This window comes from Oncorhynchus masou, chromosome 15 (assembly GCF_036934945.1).
Source record: "Oncorhynchus masou masou isolate Uvic2021 chromosome 15, UVic_Omas_1.1, whole genome shotgun sequence".
Taxonomy (NCBI): Eukaryota; Metazoa; Chordata; class Actinopteri; order Salmoniformes; family Salmonidae; genus Oncorhynchus; species Oncorhynchus masou.
The window spans coordinates 40,217,061-40,236,630 of record NC_088226.1 but is presented as its reverse complement, the minus strand read 5'-3'; the positions used below and the strand labels follow the sequence as shown (position 1 = coordinate 40,236,630).

The window sequence follows — 19,570 nt, the reverse complement described above, 5'->3', positions numbered from 1 at the left end:
ATGTTCATCTGTACAAACAATAGTACGCAAGTATAAACACCATGGGACCACGCAGCCGTCATACCGCTCAGGAAGGAGATGCGTTCCTAGAGATTAACGTACTTTGGTGCGAAAAGTGCAAATCAATCGCAGAAGAAGAGCAAAGGACATTGTTAAGATGCTGGAGGAAACAGGTACAAAGGTATCTATATCCACAATAATGACCATCGTCATGTTTGGAGGAAAAAGGGGGATGCTTGTAAGCTGAAGAACACCCTCCCAACCGTGAAGCATGGGGGTGGCTGCATCATGTTGTGGGTGTGCTTTGCTGCAGGAGGGACTGGTGCACTGGTGCACAAAATAGATCATCATGAGGATGGAAAATTATGTGGATATATTGATGCAACATCTCAACACATCAGTCAGGAAGTAAAAAATTGCAAATGGACAATAACCCCAAGCATACTTAGAAAGTTGTGGCAAAATGGCTTACGGACAACAAAGTCAATGTATTGGAGTGGCCATCCCAAAGCCCTGACCTCAATCCAATAAAAAATTTGTAGGCAGAACTGAAAAAGCATGTGCGAGCAAGGAGGCCTTACAATCCTGACTCAGTTACACCAGCTCTATCAGGAGGAATGGGCCAAAATTCACCCAACTTATTGTGGGAGGTTTGTGGAAGGCTATCCGAAACATTTAACCCTAGTTAAACAATTTAAAGGCAATGCTACCAAATACTAATTGAGTGTATGTAAACTTCTGACCCACTGGGAATGTGATGAAATAAATAAAAGCTTAAATAAATAATTTTCTCTACTAATATTCCGACATTTCACATCCTAACTGACCTAAAACAAGGAATTTTTACTAGGATTAAATGTCAGGAATTATGAAAAACTGAGTGTAAATGTATTTGACTAAGGCGTATGTAAACTACCGACTTCAACTGTATGTCCTTTCTCCTGTAGAGAACCGCAGTCTGGTGAATGATGGAGAGAGCTACCCGGGCAGGTGGCAACGTTCGCTCCCAGACCCCTCCCGAAGAGGCTCCCGCAAGAAGCCCAAGAACAGCAGCCGGGACTGCCGCATGGAGAAGAAGGAGATGCGTGTCAGAGACCTGGGCCTGGGCTTTGACTCCGACGAGATCGTCCTGTTTAAGTACTGTATGGGGACGTGTTTGAGCTCCCGTAAGAACTACGACTTGGCCCTCAAGGCCCTGACAGAGAATGGAAGTATCTCCAGCAGGAAAGTGAGTGCCCACCCATGCTGTAGGCCCACCCGCTACGAGACTGTCTCCTTCATGGATGCCCAGACTATATGGCAAACCATCAAGTGGCTGTCCGCAGCTAACTGTAGCTGTGTGGGGTGATGGGCAGAGAGTAAGAAGAAGACTACTTGCAGAACACACATGCATAAAGAAGCTTTAGGGTGAAGAAAAGAAGAGTCTGAGATGCCTTCACTGTGCGCGTGTTGGGTAAAAAGGCTAGATCAGAGCCTGGATCGAAGCCATGGCCCAAAAGTTGGGTCTCCTCCTGACGTGGATCTACTTTGGATTAACCCGGATTCTCAGGTCGGGAAACAGCACGGATGCAGAATAGAAATACACCCTGCCCTTGAGCATGGCAGTTAGCCCTCGACAATAACTGCTCCCCGGATGCCGATGACATGGATATCAATTTAAGGCAGCCCCCTGCACCTCTCTGATTCAGAGGGGTTGGGTTAAATGCGGAAGACACATTTCGGTTGAATGCATTCAGTTGTGCAACTGACTAGGTATCCCCCTTTCCCTTGCCCTTCCCTGTCAATCCCTATGTCCAACAGAGGAGATGCATCCTCAGTCAGAGCCCAGGAGTCGCAGCTCTGGAGACTGGAGAGGACGGAGCTCCTTGGCAGGGACTGGAGAGGTTAGGAGTAGTTAGAGCCATGTGTTTAGAGAGTTAGGCCAACTTTTAGAATGTTGAATATTGTTATAATTCTAGACATTACGTTACATAGCAATGTTTAAATATTCCCCATGTAATGTTAATGTGGCACTAACATGGCTGCCATATAATGTTGAAGTGTCATGTAAATGAAGCAAAATGCAGAAACCACATTGGCCCAACTCTCTAAATACATGGCTCTGGGAGTAGTTGTCTTCCACCCTAAGACTTGCTCCCTGTGCTGACGGCAAAATGCCCCATAAGAAGGTGGACTTCACTTGTTGTCTGCCCTCATCTGCATTTTGTTACATCTAAAAAGAGGAGAGGATGAAGCAAAAGTATTGGACCATTGGACCATAACTCTAAACCAGAAGAGAAGCATTGTGGGTTACAGGGCAACTGACTGTATAAGAAGTGAGAAGTGAAGTTGTTTGGTTTCGAAGGCTCTCTAATAAGACCAAAATGACGTCTATGCATTTTTATGTTTACTGCTTCGTTGGCTGCTCATTCATGTCATAGCAAGGTAGATTTGAGCAAATTGTAGATTAAAAAACAACAACAATATAATCCCATCTCCCACTGCCTCTATACACAGGCTATGGGAATGAAATTACATAGACATACACCATGGTATTCAGTTGATTCCAGTCACTAAGCACAAATCTACTCTTACTTGACTAACTCTGAACTCATGCATGCCTTGAGAACAATACCAAAATTGTATCAACTGTACCTACCTAGATTAAGACTTGCAGTTGTTGAGGCACTTGTTTGTAGCTTGGCCCAACTTGTTTACTGTACATGTCTATAAACAGTGTGTTGTAGGATGCCATCACAGGGCCAAGGTCAGTCATGGCCCAGCCATACCTCATGCTGCCTGACACACATGGTTTATTTTCAGCTCTGAATGTGCACATCACTGAAGTCAACTAAAGGTTTTGGATTGCAAAGAAAATTGAGCATATTGCCAACTGTTATTCTGAATGTGCTTATAATACTTTTTTTATTGTGATATATATCCTCTCTCATATCATATTGTTTATCTATGTGATGGACAAAGATAACTCTTAATTTACACCACTCTGTTGCAGCTGTGTTAAAGAACATTTGAATTGACTACATAAATACATATTGTCTTCTGATTGGCTGCCTCTCCACACCTGACCAATGAAATGGAGACTTATGGTAGAGAGAATAAATCACCATGTAGATACGGTATATACAAACAAGGCAAAGGTTTGCGTAGTAATGTATCACACATATTGTATTATACTGTTGATTTATATCAAGTGGTGTTACATTTTTTTAAGTGAAGCATTTCTGTTCAACTGTTGGAGCTTGTAGAGTAGGTTTCCGTAAAGTAAGGTTATATTTTAATCTGTGTGTAATATAACAATGTGTACATTGCATAGTTCTGCACCATTCTCTCAGGACCATGCTTCATGATGTTATTCATTGTCTCAATCTTTGTGTTTTTTACACAGATCCCATCACCAACTGTACTACAGTAAAACCAAAGCATGTACTGAGAGAGATGTCCATGCTATTTTAACAATGTGCTTCAACCATATCACGTGCAGAGACTTTGTGTTTTCTCATTGTTCACAGCACTATATTTATGGACTGGCAAAGTGATGAACAAAGAAGTTTACCCGTCTCTATTCTGCCTTCAGTTCATGTCTGGTTTGTGGTTATATGAAGCTGCAGCATCTGGTGTGTGTTCGATCTGCAAATATGTCAAATCAAATGAAATTGTATTAGTCACATGAGCCGAATACAACAAGTAGACCTTACACTGAAATGCTTACTTACAAGCCCCTAACCAACAATGCAGTTAAAAAAAATAAGAATAAGAAATAAAAGTAACAAGTAATTAAAGGTCAGCAGTAAAATAACAATAGCGAGACAATATACTAGAGTCAATGTGCGGGGGCACTGGTTATTCGAGGTAATTGAGGTAATATGTACATGTAGGTAAAGTTATTAAAGTGACTATGCATAGATGATAACAACAGAGAGTAGCAGCGGTGTAAAAGGGGGGAAATGTAAATAGTCTGGGTAGGCATTTGATTAGATGTTCAGGAGTCTTATGGCTTGGGGTAGAAGCTGTTCAGAAGCCTCTTGGACCTAGACTTGATGCTCCGGTACCGCTTGCCGTGCGGTAGCAGAGAGAACAGTCTATGACGAGGGTGGCTGGAGTCTTTGACAATTTTTAGGGCCTTCCTCTGACACCGCCTGGTATAGAGGTCCTGGATGGCAGCAAGCTTGGCCACAGTGATGTACGGGGCAACACGCAGTACCCTCTGTAGTGCGTTGCAGTTGGAGGCTGAGCAGTTACCATACCAGGCAGTGATGCAACCAGTCAGGATGCTCTCGATGGTGCAGCTGTAGGACCTTTTGAGGATCTCAGGACCCATGCCAAATCTTTTTAGTCTCCTGAGGGGAAATGGTTTTGTCATGCCCTCTCCACGTCTGTCTTGGTGTGCTTGGACCATGTTAGTTTGCTGGTGATGTGGACACCAAGGAACTTTTAGCTCTCAACCTGCTTCACTACAGCCCCGTCGATGAGAATGGGGGCGTGCTCGGTCCTCTTTTTCCTGTATTCTACAATCATCTCCTCTGTCTTGATCACGAGAGGGAGAGGTTGTTATCCTGGCACCACCCGGCCAGGTCTCTGACCTCCTCCCCATAGGCTGTCTCGTCGTTGTCTGTGATTAGGCCTACCACTGTTGTGTCATCGACAAACTTAATGATGGTGTTGGAATCGTGCCTGGCCGTGCAGTCATGAGTGAACAGGGAGTAGAGGAGGGGACTGAGCACGCACCCCTGAGGGGCCCCTGTGTTGAGGATCAGCGTGGCGGATGTTGTTACCTACCCTTACTACCTGGGGGCGGCCCGTCAGGATGTCCAGGATCCAGTTGCAGAGGGAGGTGTTTAGTCCCAGGGTCCTTAGCTTATTGATGTGCTTTGAGGGCACTATGGTTTTGAATGCTGAGCTGTCGTCAATGAATATCATTCTCACATAGGTGTTCCTTTTGTTGAGGTGGGAAAGGGCAGTGTGGAGTGCGATTGAGATGGCATCATCTGTGGATCTATAAAGGCGGTATGCAAATTGGAGTGGGTCTAGGGTTTCTGGGATAATGGTGTTGATGTGAGCCATGACTAGCCTTTCAAAACACTTCATGGCTACGGGAGTGAGTGCTATGGGTTGGTAGACATTTCAGCAGGTTACTGTAGTGTTCTTGGGCACAGGGACTATGGTGGTCTGCTTAAAACATGTTGGTATTACAGACTCAGACAGGGAGAGGTTGAAAATGTCAGTGAAGATACTGGCCAGTTGGTCAGTGCATGCTCACAGTACATGTCCTGGCAATACGCCTGGCCCTGCGGCCTTGTGAAAGTTGACCTGTTTAAAGGTCTTGCTCACATCGGCTGTGGAGAGCGTGATCACAGAGTCTTCCGGAACATCTAGTGCTCTCATGCATGTTTCAGTTTTATTTGCCTCGACGCGAGCACAGAAATAGTGTAGCTTGTCTGGTAGGCTCGTGTCACTGGGCAGCTCTCGGCTGTGCTTCCCTTTGTAGTCTGTAATGGTTTGCAAGCCCTGCGACATCCGACGAGCATCAGAGCCAGTGTAGTACGATTCAATCTTAGTCCTGTATTGACACTTAGCCTGTTTGATGGTTAGTCGGAGGGCGTAGCGGGATTTCTTATAAGCTAACAGGTTAGAGTCCCGCTCCTTGAAAGCGGCTGCTCTAGCCTTTATCTCAGTGCGGATGTTGCTTGTAAACCATGGGTTCTGGTTAAAGTATGTACGTACGGTCACTGTGGAGACAACGTCATCGATGCACTTATTGATGAAGCCAATGACTGATGTGGTGTACTCCTCAATGCCATCAGAGGAATCTCTGAACATATTCCAGTTTGTGCTAGCGAAACAGTACTGTAGCTTAGCATCTGCTTCATCTGACCATTTTTTTATTGTCACTGGTGCTTCCTGCTTTAATTTTTGCTTGTAAGCAGGAATCAGGAGGATAGAATTTTGGTCAGATTTGCCAAATAGAGGGTGAAGGAGAGCTTTGTATGTGTCTCTGTTAGTGGGGTAAAGGTGGTCCAGAGTTTTTTTTCCCTCTGGTTGCACATTTAACATGCTGATAGAAATTTGGTAAGACCGATTTAAGTTTCTCTGCATTATCCTTTTCACCCACGGGTGTGATCATTCTACTGTGGTCCCCGTAGCACACGATCAACCCGGTGTGATTAGAACGCTTATTTAGAACACCTATTTAGAACGGCCAGTTTCGAATGACGCAACAATCAGTATTTGAGCTGACCACACTTTTTTCAGAAACATTTTGCACAAACACAATCCTTACAAAGTTATGTCCAGAATGTGAGCAGTTTATTTTTGTATGCAATGTTCAGACATTCACAGAAGTATATACAGCATAACACAATCATCCAAACCGGAAAAATGTAGGCTACATTTTTCCTAGCGCTAACCGAGGAAAGATTGACATAACACAAGCGGTCATGAATTAGCTAATAGAAATTACTTTTTATAATTAATCACATCACGAGTGAACTCACCATTGATTGAAATATTTGAGTAAAACACTCTCTAGAAATGGAAAGACGATGGGTAGATTCTTGTGTGCGCTGCCATGCTTTTCATTCCTCACAGAAACCAAAGATAATAAGAGGAGACAAGATGAGTCTGGTCTGTTTATAGTGAGCCCTTACACATCTCATTTTGTTATAACATCTTTGGTCCAACAGAGGATTACGTGAAACCCAGAATGCATTGTTTGTCAACAAACATGGCTACACACAGCTGGAATTAGCATAGCACATCATAATCTGTACAACCTTCAACAAACTATTTTACATACATAATATGTGTCAATGACAATGATAAAAACTTGTTGGAAAATCATTTGAAGTCATTTGAAGTTCAAAACAGCCTACAAATAAAAACAGGCTGTGCCTTGGTTTGAGGGCAGCACAGATTTAATGTACTGTTGCGTAACAATCATATTCCGGAATGGAGAGAACGTTCTAACAACACGTGCATAACAAAACTCATGCTGGGGCGACCGTTACAGATATTTGGAACTCACGCATGAAAGGGTTAATGTCCCCGGCCACTAGGAGCATCGCCTCTGGGTGAGCATTTTCCTGTTTGCTTATGGCGGAATACAGCTCATTGAGTGCGGTCTTAGTGGCAATATCAGGCTGTGGTTGTATGTAGATAGCTACGAAAAATACAGATGAAAACTCTTTAGGTAGATATTGTGGTCTACCGCTTATCATGAGATACTCTACCTCAGGCAAGCAAAACCTCGAGACTTCCATAGATATCGTGCACCAGCTGTTATTACAAAAATACATAGTCAGCCCCCCTTGACTTACCAGACGCTGCTCATCTATCCTGCCGATAAAGCGTATAACCAGCCAGCTGAATGTTGATAATGTCATCATTCAGCCACGACTCTGTGAAGCATAAGATATTATAGTTTTGAATGTCCAGTTGGTAGTTTAATCTTTTACGTAGGTCATCGATGTATTTTTTCAAAGTGTGCACGTTTGCTTGTAGAATGGAAGGCAGTGGTGATTTATTCATTCACCTATGAATTATCAGAAGGTAGCCCGCCCTCCGGCCCCTTTTTCTCAGCCTTCTCTTCGCGCAGTTGATGGGGATCTGGGCCTGTTCCTGGGAAAGCAGTATGTCATTCACGTTGGGCTCGTCGGACTCGTGAAAGGGAAAAAAGGATTCTGCCAGTTCGTGTTGAGTAATCGCAGTTCTGATGTACAGAAGTTAGTTTTGGTCATAAGAGACGGTAGTACAAATGTATTATTATGTACAAAATAGGTTAAAAAATAAGTTACAAACAACGAAAAGAAACGAACAAAAAAACTCAATTGGATAGGAACACGTAAAACGTCAGCCTTCTTCTCCGGGGCCATCTTGGCTTTCTTTGCTTTCACTCACTGATTAAGTCCAAACTGAACTCTCTGTTAGATGCTATGCATCTCATTATCACCTTACTGTACATTAGGGAAATTATTTATTACATAAAAAGTATTTATTTATTGTATTTCATGTTATACACTTACAAATATCAGATATTTATTATTTATGAAAGGGCCATGTATGCTTTTTTAAATGTTACCTTTGTTTTCTCTGTGAAAAAGCAAGAATGTTTCCAAGCAAGTCACACACGCACACGCATGGACAAACATGCATACACACACAGAGAGGTATATCCACTAACTGTTTATATGAGAGATGAGAGATGAGTGCCAGTCTCTGGCACAGTATCAGAGACCAAACATGTCTGTTCCCTTTAGATGTAGCTCTAAACCCTAATTTATACCTTACACAAGTACACAATGCAAGAGCTACGATTAGCTGTGCAAAATGGCGATCCTGCGTGGTTGCGTAGAAAAATTATCTAAACGTGTGCAGACCCACAACTCAAAGCTAATATATATGATTGCCTCCTGCGTAGAAAATTGCATTCTTGCGTTTCATACTTGTGTCGGGTTTATGTTGTTTTTATGTTGTTGTTATTGATGTTACTGTTATGTCTAAAAGGTCATATGGACACTATTTTTGTACCTCTTTAATTAAGGAATAAAGTTTTTTTAAACCTTGATGAAAAGGTATTGCCTGTCCTGATGTATTTCTTTGCATACACCTAACCATTCTCCTGACAAAATGGAGCATTAAGATAGACATACAGAAAGGGGCATATATTGTACATTTGCAATAGGCCTAGTTTAATTAAGGAAGGTTTGTGACTGCATATGTATAACTAGTTCTTACTATAGGAAAAGAAGGCTTATAAGTAAATACTGAATGCAGATCTGGGTTCATCATAAAAACATATTTGGCTTCTTTGTTTCTCCTATGTATTTGGGTTATTCCACCAATTCTGTGCCTTTTGAGAATTGCTACTTGGTCACTTTTGATTTCACCGAATATATTTTTAACATTATATCATGAACACCACATATTCAGCTTCATAGAAATCACTATAGTCAGTGCCTATTAAGTGGCACATAAAGTCAGAAGAGGACTGGCCAACCCTCAGAGCCTGGTTGCTCTCCAGGTTTCTTACTAGGTTCCTGCCTTTCAAGGGAGTTTTTCCTAGCTACCGTGCTTCTACATTTTCATTGCTTGCTTTTTAGGCTGAGTTTCTGTATTAGCACCTTGTGACATCTGCTGATGTAAAAAGAGCTTTATAAATACATTTGATTTGAACAGTGTTGATCGTAACAGCACGAGTCTATAGCGAAGTCCAGCCAACCTTTTAATACAGGATGCAGTGATGAGTATCGAACTGTCACCTGTAACAAAATGAAGGGCACTATGGTAGATGGCATCCAAAGGTTAAAGAGTAGCAGCTGCACTTTGATAAATAATATCGCCATAATCAAGAATAGATAAAAATGTTGACGGAATAATCTGCTTTCTACTGTTTAGAGAAAGGCACCATCTGTTCCTGCAGAAAAGGGCCAACTTTACATTTTTGCTTCTTGAAACTCCCCATCCCGGATCCGGGATCGTGACTAAAGCCTCAGGCTCATTAGCATAACGCAACGTTAACGATTTCTGAAAATCGCAAATAAAATTAAAATAATGCGTTTGCTCTCAAGCTTAGCCTTTTCTTAACAACACTGTCATCTCAGATTTTCAAAATATGCTTTTGAACCATAGAAATTGACTAATTTGTGTAAGAGTATGCAAAGCTAGCATAGCATTTTGTGTAGCATGTAGCACGCAACATTTTCACAAAAACCAGATAACCAAATAAATAAAAACATTTACCTTTGAAGAGCTTCTGATGTTTTCAATGAGGAGACTCTCAGTCACATACCAAATGCGCAGTGTTTCCTGAAAGCGTCTGTGTGTAGGAGAAATCGTTCCGTTTTCTACATTGCGTCTGGCTACCGAAACGAACCGAAAATGCAGTCACCTACAACGTGAAACTTTTTCCGGATTAACTACATAATATCGACTGAAACATGGCAAACGTTGTTTGGAATCAATCCTCAAGGTGTTTTTTCACATATCTCTTCATTGACATGCAGTTCGTGGAAGCTTGCTTTCCTCTCTGTATCGCATGGAAAAATACTGGCAGGTGACTTTTGCGCACCAATTTCGGCGCAGGACACCGGGCGGACACGTGGTAAATGTGGTCTGTTATGGTCAATCTTCCAATGATCTGCCCACAAATACGTCACAATGCTGCAGACACCTTGGGGAAACGACAGAAAGGGTTGACTCATTCCTCTTGCGTTCACAGCCATATAAGGAGATCATGAAAAACAGAGCCTCAAAAATCCTTGTCATTTCCTGGATGCCATCTCATCTTGGTTTTGCCTGAAGCTCACGTTATAGGGCACGCACAGAGAAGATCTTTGTATTTCTGGACACGTCAGAGTGTTTTCTTTCGAACGGTAGCAATTATATGCATAGTCGAGCATCTTTTTGTGACAAAATATCTTGTTTAAAACGGGAACGTTTTTCATCCAAAAATGAAATTGCGCCCCCAGAGTTTCAAGAGGTTAACGAGCTCATCTATACAGTGGCTTGCGAAAGTATTGACACCCCTTGGCATTTTTTTCCATTTTGTTATACCTCACAACCTGGAATTAAATATATTGTTGGGGGGTTTGTACCATTTGATTTACACAACATGCCTACCACTTTCAAAATGCAAAACATGTTTTTTTGTGAAACAAACCAGAAATAAGACAGAAAATATGAAAACTCGAGCGTGCATAACTATTCACCCCCCTAAGTCAATACTTTGTAGAGCCACCTTTTGCAACAGTTACAGCTGCAAGTCTCTTGGGATATGTCTCCATAAGCTTGGTACATCTAGCTACGGGACATTTGCCCATTCTTCAAGGAAAAACTACGCCAGCTCCTTCAAGTTGGATGGGTTCCGCTGGTGTACTGCAATCTTCAAGTCATACCACAGATTTTCATTTGGATTGAGGTCTGGGCTTTGACTAGGCCATTCCAAGACATTTAAATGTTTCCCCTTAAACCACTATAGTGTTACTTTAGCAGTGTGTTTAGGGTCATTGTTCTGTTGGAAAGTTAACCTCTGTCCCAGTCTCAAATCTCTTGAAGACTGAAACAGGTTTCCCTCCAGAATTTCCCCTGTATTTAGCACCATCCACCATTCCTTCAATTCTGACAAGTTCCCCAGTCCTTGCCGATGAAAAACATCTACACAGCATGATGCTGCCACCACCATGCGGATTGTGTTCTCGGATGATGTTCTCGGGGTGAGAGGTGTTGGGTTTGCACCAGACATAGCATTTTCCTTGATGGCCAAAAAGCTCAATTGTAGTCTCATCTAACCAGAGTACCTTCTTCCATATGTTTGGGGAGTTTCCCACATGCATTTTGGCGAACACCAAACGCATTTGCTTATTGTTTTCTTTAAGCAATGACTTTTTTTCTGGCCACACTTCTGTAAAGCCCAGCTCTGTGGAGTGTACAGCTTAAAGTGGTCCTATGGACCGATACTCCAATCTCTGCTGTGGAGCTTTGCAGCCTCAGGGTTATCTTTGGTCTCTTTGTTGCCTCTTTGATGAATGCCCTCCTTGCCTGGTCTGTGAGTTAAGGTGGGCGGCCCTCTCTTGGCAGGATTGTTGTGGTGCCATATTTTTTGCATTTTTTAATAATAGATTTAACGGTGCTCCGTGGGATGTTCAAAGTTTCTGATATTTTTTTATAACCCAACCCTGATCTGTACATCTCCACAACTTTGTCCATGACCTGTTCGGAGAGCTTCTTGGTCTTCATGGTGCCGCTTGCTTGGTGGTGCCCCTTGCTGAGTGGTGTTGCAGACTCTGGGGCCTTTCAGAACAGGCGTATAGTCCCCTCTGTTCCATAAGGTATTTTTTATCTGTTTTTTAAATCTAATTTTATTGCTTGCATGAGTTACTTGATGTGGAATAGAGTTCCATGTAGTCATGGCTCTATTTAGTACTGTGCACCTTCCATAGTCTCTTCTGGACTTGGGGACTGTGAAGAGACCTCTTGTGTCATGTCTTGTGGGGTATGCATTGTCCGAGCTGTGCGCCAGTAGTTCAAACAGACAGCTTGGTGCATTCAACATGTCAATATCTCTCATAAATACAAGCAGTGGTGAAGTCAATCTCTCCTCCACTTTGAGCCAGGAGAGATTGGCATGCATATTATTAATATTAGCTCTCTGTGCACATCCAAGGGCCAGCCGTGCTGTCCTGTTCTGAACTAATTGCAATTTTCCTAAGTCCTTTTTTTGTGGCACCTGACCACACGACTGTACAGTAGTCCAGGTGCAACAAAACTAAAGGCTTGTACGACCTGCCTTGTTGACAGTGCTGTTAAGAAGGTAGAGCAGCGCCTTATTATGGACATACTTCTCCCCATCTTAGCTACTGTTGTATCAATATGTTTTTACCATGACAGTTTACGATCAAGGGTAACTGCAAGCAGTTTAGTCACCTCAACTTTCTCAATGTCCACATTATTTATTGCATGATTTAGTTGAGGTTTAGGGTTTAGTGAATGATTTGCCCAAAATACAATGCTTTTTGCTTTAGACATATTTAGAACTAACTTATTCCTTGCCACCCAGTCTGAAACTAACTGCAACTCTTTGTTAAGTGTTGCAGTCATTTCACTCGCTGTCGTAGCTGACATGTATAATGTTGCATAAATAGTCATCTGCATACATAGACACTCTGGCTTTCCTCAAAGCCAGTGGTAATTCATTAGTAAAGATTGAAAATTAAAGGACCTAGACAGCTTTCTTGGGGAATTCCTGATTCTACCTGGATTATGTTGGAGAGGCTTCCATTAAAGAAAATCCTCTGTGTTCTGTTGGACAGGTAACTCTTTATCCACAATATAGCAGAGGGTGTAAAGGCATAACACATTTTTTTTTAACCTTTATTTAACCAGGCAAGTCAGTTAAGAACAAATTCTTATTTTCAATGATGGCCTCAGAACAGTGGGTTAACTGCCTGTTCAGGGGCAGAACAACAGATTTGTACCTTGTCAGCTCGGGTGTTTGAACTTGCAACCTTCCCAGTTACTAGTCCAACACTCTAACCACTAGGCTACCCTGCCGCCCCAGCAGCAGACTATGATCAATATTGTCAAAAGCCGCACTGAAGTCTAACAAAACAGCCCCCACAATCGTTTTATTATTAATTTCTCTCAGTCAATCATCAGTCAGTTGTGTAATTGCTACGCTTGTTGAATGTCCTTCTCTATTAGCATGCTGAAAGTTTGTTGTCAATTTGTTTACTGTAAAATAGCATTGTATCAGGTCAAACACAATTTTTTCCAAAAGTTTTCTAAGGGTTGGTAACAGGCTGATCAGGGGCTTTACTGTTCTTAGGTAGGGGGAAGGACTTTTTCTTCCCTCCAAGCCTGAGGGCACACATTTTCTAGTAGACTTAAATTGAAGATATGGCAAATAGGAGTGGCAATATCGTTTGCTGTTATCCTCAGTAATTTTCCATCCAAGTTGTCAGGCCCCGGAAGCTTGTCATTGTTGATAGACAACAATCATTTTTTCACCTCTTCTACACTAACATTACATAATTTTAAATTACAATGCTTGTCTTTTATAATTTGGTCAGTTATACTTGGATGTGTAGTGTCAATATTTGTTGCTGGAATGTTATGCCCTTAGTTTGCTAATCCTGCCAATTAAAATATAATTAAAGTAGTTGGCAATATCAGTTGGTTTTGTGATGAATGAGACATCTGTTTCAATGGATGATGGAGCTGAGTTTGCCTTTTTTCCCAGAATTTCATTTAAGGTGCTCCAAAGCTTTTCATTATCATTCTTTATTTAATTTATCTTGGTTTCATAGTGTATAGTATATATATATATACCACTCCTATTTGAATGGTAGTATGTATATATATACAGTGGGGCAAAAAAGTATTTAGTCAGCCACCAATTGTGCAAGTTCTCCCACTTAGAAAGATGAGAGAGGTCTGTAATTTTCATCATAGGTACACTTCAACTATGACAGACAAAATGAAAAAAAAAATCCAGAAAATCACATTGTAGGATTTTTAATGAATGTATTTGCAAATTATGGTGGAAAATAAGTATTTGGTCAATAACAAAAGTTTATCTCAATACTTTGTTATATACCCTTTGTTGGCAATGACAGAGGTCAAACGTTTTCTGTAAGTCTTCACAAGGTTTTCACACACTGTTGCTGGTATTTTGGCCCATTCCTCCATGCAGATCTCCTCTAGAGCAGTGATGTTTTGGGGCTGTTGCTGGGCAACACAGACTTTCAACTCCCTCAAAAGATTTTCTATGGGGTTGAGATCTGGAGACTGGCTAGGCCACTCCAGGACCTTGAAATGCTTCTTAACGAAGCCACTCCTTCGTTGCCCGGGCCATGTGTTTGGGATCATTGTCATGCTGAAAGACCCAGCCACGTTTCATCTTCAATGCCCTTGCTGATTGAAGGAGGTTTTCACTCAAAATCTCACGATACATGGCCCCATTCATTCTTTCCTTTACACGGATCAGTCGTCCTGGTCCCTTTGCAGAAAAACAGTCCCAAAAATGTGTTATTTCAGTCCACTATTATTCTACAATGTAGAAAATAGTCAAATAAAGAAAATCCCTTGAATGAGAAGGTGTGTCCAAACATTTGACTGGTACTGTATATATATATATATATATATATAAACAAATAATAATTGATCTGAGGGCCGGGCCACGGCCTGCCAGTATCCAATCCATGGCCTAGCTAGTGCTTTAACTGTAAGGCATTTATCTAGTCAACTAGCGATTAGCATTAAAAATTAGCTATCATTACTTTAGGCACATGCCAGCTTTAGACTAACTAACACGCATTTTGCAGAGAGCAATATGTGCAACTGAATAGTATAATAGAGAACATGTGGATTCATATTTAGAAGCAACGTGAAAAGCAGCATCTTTCTTTTTTTGTGAGTGCATGAATGAACAGCGTGAAGGAACTGTGTGGTGCCTGCTTGAGTGACAGGGGGCGGGACATGGTGTGTGTGGCCTGGGAACTGGAACCAAGCTGCCGCGGGACGGCTTAATATTGTTACGAATCGAATTGTTTATTGTATTGTCTTTAAGTCGCACTGGGGCTCCCAAAGTAAAACTCCAGGTCGCACGTCAAAATATTCCTTCACACTTTAGAGCCCTGCTTGGTACACCCACATGCAGAGTTAAGATCTCAACAGAAGCAGTTGGCAGAACCCCTCTGAACTCTTTTTAAAGATAGTTGGGGAATTGCTGTTGCACTTTTCTACTTTGTGGAAAAATAAAACATCTGTCTTGTGTGTAGGGACGAACGTCAATCATAACAGTTTTGATTGGCCACTGAAGTGAACTATTGCCTCTCTGTGCTCCTGCCAGGTTCCGTTGTAGGCACAGGTGTCAGGTGTGTACCCCCCTGGGGACTCTGACTGTGCCTGTGACCTGTCCCAGTGGCAACACCACACTGATAAGAGAGGCCTGAGAGACCCGGTGCTGCCTGCCTCCTGGGATGCAGGTGTCTCCTTCGTCTTCCATCAGCGCTCCCACAAGGACCAGCTAGGCAGCCTGAGAGCACCAGGAGTGATTGGACAAGAGGGCCTAGGGTTGAACCAAAGACGGTCAACTAGCACACAGGAGCAACGTTACTGGACGAGAGGGCCTAGGGATACACAAAAAAATAGAAATTCTCTCGTGATGGAATTATTCAGTGGGGATCTGTCATTCAGGGCAGATGTGGCAGAGCCCCAAATGTTTTGAGTGGGGGGGGGGGGCTAACCTGTTTTGCTTGTAATTTTGGCTTAATAAGTGTTACATATCAGTTTGCAAACAATGTAAAAAAAGAACATGTCATTGAGTTCATTAAGCTGCATACAAACATGGTCTCTTCTTGAATAAGGCATCTCCAAAATGCAGGTGTTTCAGCCGAGCTCAGTGCTTTCTGTGGTGGTGGGGCTAGCCAGCAGAAAATACAGAGCGTTTTGCCTGATTGGCTCAGTTTTCTGTTATGATTGGCACAGTTTTCTGTCACTCATGGTACAGTATGTGATCCACAATTCTAAGGTTTGAGCACCACATCAAAATGGAGCACCACATCAAAATGGAGCACCACATCAAAATGGAGCACCACATCAAAATATTTTTCCACCGGCACAGGTTTCATACATTCACATATAACAATGAAATATTCACTTACTTTTTGAAAATATTCCTCTGATTTGTCATCCAAAGGGTCCCAGCTATAACATGTAGGGTCGTTTTGTTAGATACAATCCTTCTTTATATCCCAAAAAGTCTGTTTAGTTGGTGCCATCGATTTGAGTAATCCACTCATTCAACTTGCAGAGAAAGGAATCCAAAAATATACCCCTAAACTTTGTTACAACAAGTCAAAATACATTTCTATTTACTCCTCAGATACCCCAAAAATGTAAACAAACTATAATATTTCTTACGGAAATAAGTATGTTCAATTGGAAACTGGATTTGGATTTTAGCAGGTGCATAATGTCTTCATGGAGCGCGCAAACACGAATTTCCAAGACTGTGTCCTTCTGCTAAAACTGATATTACAGTTTTAGCAGAACCTTGAACATAGACTGCTGACACCCTGTGGAATTCTTAATATGATATTTCTCTTGCATTTCCAAGAGGATGGTCTCATTTTTTTTCAGGTTGGTTTTCTTTGGATTGTCTCCTATAATATCTACTGTGTTATATTCTCCCACATTATTTTAACATTTCTACGAACTTCAAAGTATTTTCTTTCCAATGGTACCAATTATATGCATATCCTGGCTTCAGGGCCTGAGCTACAGGCAGTTTACTTTGGGCATGTCATTCAGACAGGAAGTGGAGAAAAAAGGGGCCTAGCCCTATTGACTACGTCCGTTGTCGCTTGCTCATTAATGTCTTAATCTAAATGATGGATTGCCTCTTATCTGCTTGTCGTCACCTTATGCCATAACTTGTAGAGTTGAAGTAGGAAGTTTACATAAGCCTTAGCCAAATACAACTCAGTTATTCACAATTCCTGACATTTAATCCTTGGGAAAATTTCCTGTCTTAGGTCAGTTAGGATCACCACTTTTTCTTAAGAATGTGAAATGTCAGAATAATAGTAGAGAGTGATTTATTTCAGCTTTTATTTCTTTCATCACATTCGCAGTGGGTCAGAAGTTTGCATACACTTAATTAGTATTTGGTATCATTGCCTTTAAATTGTTAAACTTGGATCAAACATTTCAGGTAGCCTTCCACAATCTTCCCACAATAAATTGGCTTAATTTTGGCCCATTCCTCCTGACAGAGCTGCTGTAACTGAATCAGGTTTGTAGGCCCCCTTGCTCGCACATGCTTTTTCAGTTCTGCCCACAAATGTTCTATAGGAGTGAGGTCAGGGCTTTGTGATGGACACTCCAATACCTTGACTTTTTTGTCACAACTTTGAAAGTATGATGGGGTCATTGTCCATTTGGAAGACCCATTTGCGACCAAGCTTTAACTTCCTGACTGATGTCTTGAGATTTGCTTCAATATATCCACATAATTTTCGTTCCTCATGATGAGCTATTTTGTGAAATGCACCAGTCCCTCCTGCAGCAAAGCACCCCCACAACATGATGCTGCCACGCCCGTGCTTCACGGTTGGGATGGTGTTGTTTGACTTGCAAGCCCCCTACCCCTTTTTCCTCCAAAATTAACGATGGTCATTATGACCAAACAGTTCTAATCTTTGTTTCATCAGACCAGAGGACATTTCTCCAAAAAGTACGATCTTTGTCCCCATGTGCAGTTGCAAACCGTAGTCTGGCTTTTTCATGGCGGTTCTGGAGCAGTGGCTTCTTCCTTGCTGAGCGGCGTTTCAGGTTATGTCAATATAGGCCTTGTTTTACTGTGGATAAAGATACTTTCTACCTGTTTCCTACAGCATCTTCACAAGGTCCTATGCTGTTGTTCTGGGATTGATTTGCACTTTTTACACCAAAGTACATTCATCACCAGGAGACAAAACGCGTCTCCTTCCTGAGCGGTATGACGGTGGCGTGGTCCTATGGTGTTTATACTTGCATACTACTGTTTGTACAGATATACGTAGCCTACTGGTTAGAGCGTTGGACTAATAACCGGAAGGTTGCAAGTTCAAACCCCCGAGCTGACAAGGTACAAATCTGTCGTTCTGCCCCTGAACAGGCAGTTAACCCACTGTTCCTAGGCCGTCATTGAAAATAAGAATTTGTTCTTAACTGACTTGCCTGGTTAAATAAAGATAAAATAAATACTTGCGTACTACTGTTTGTACAGATGAACGTGGTCCCTTCAGGCGTTTGGAAATTGCTCCCAAGGATGAACCAGACTTGTGGAGGTCTACATTTTTTTTCTGAGATCTTGGCTGATTTCTTTTGATTTTCCCATGATGTCAACCAAAGACACTGAGTTTGTAGGCCTTGAAATAGGCCTTGAAATACATCCACAGGTACACCTCCTTTTGACTCAAATGATGTCAATTAGCCTATCAGATGCTTCTAAAGCCATGACATCATCTTCTGGAATTTTCCAAGCAGTTTAAAGGCACAGTCAATTTAGTGTATGTAAATTTCTGACCCACTGGAATTGTGATACAGTGAATTATAAGTGAAATAATCTGTCTGTAAACAACCTAAGCGTATGTAAACTTCCGACTGTACATCTGTACAACTGTACATCTCAATTGTCAGTAGAAACCACATTTGTTTAAGCAAGTCTGCCATATCCGCTATGTTTTTTTAAGGCAGTAAATGAGGCTTAATGAACTGTTTCGCTGTCAGGCAAGGCTCCGCTGAAAGCCAGGTTTAGCAGTGGTAACGTGTTTGGGACAGTTTTATGTAGGCCCAAACAGTTTGTGGGCACAGTTTGTCAGTTACAGTGCAATTCGTGTTGTGTAGTGGCTTTGCTGGCATGCATGCCACATTTTCTTTTTGCCCCACCAAGATTTACATGCTAATATTGGCACTGCTACTTGTCAAGGTTCAATCCACTATACTCTTTTTATAAGGGTGTGTAACAATGTAATAACCATATTGAAGACTATTTTATTTTTATGTAAAGGCAATTCCTATATGTAATTGTCGCCACATCTTTCTTTCCAGTCCGTTTTAGGTTCTATTCACTGTGTAAATATTCATGTATATTGTCTAAATGTACTTAAATTTGTTTTCTATTGAATTGTATACTTTATTGCCTTGATAACAAAAGTATTTTGAAAAGACTTTAGACAATTTCACTCATGTCAGGATTTATTGAACCAAGACAACTAGCAATTCAACAAACAAGATATTCTAGGTCATGGATGGTCAACTTTGATGGGGGGTGGTGGTGGTGGGGGGGGGGGGGTACAAAAAAAATGTAGGGTCCGCAGTGGCTTGCAGGTCTGCGTACCCACATTCAAACCCGCACATGCAGTCAAAACCTTTTGGGGGCCCCAAGTCAAATTGTTGCCCACCCTCCCCCCAATTTTATCAGCCCCCCTCTTGACAGAGAGAAAATATTGAAGGTTTAGAGCATAGAGAAAATAGGCCCGTTTTAAAGCAAGTTTGCTGCAACTCTACATAGGGACACTCGAAGTTCATC

At 41.8% G+C, this 19,570-nt stretch overlaps 1 protein-coding gene across 2 annotated transcripts in view; it reads left to right on the top strand.

Annotated features, from left to right (window-relative positions):
* The window catches only part of LOC135556244 (neurturin), a 48,799-nt gene extending 40,281 nt beyond the window's left edge, over window positions 1-8,518 (top strand). For both annotated transcript variants that reach the window (XM_064989265.1, XM_064989264.1), the window contains exon 4: window positions 948-8,518. In XM_064989265.1, the coding sequence (XP_064845337.1) occupies window positions 948-1,348 (401 nt within the window). In that variant the 3' untranslated portion in view covers window positions 1,349-8,518. The remainder of the gene's footprint in view (window positions 1-947) is intronic.
* The last annotated feature ends 11,052 nt before the right edge of the window (window positions 8,519-19,570 follow it).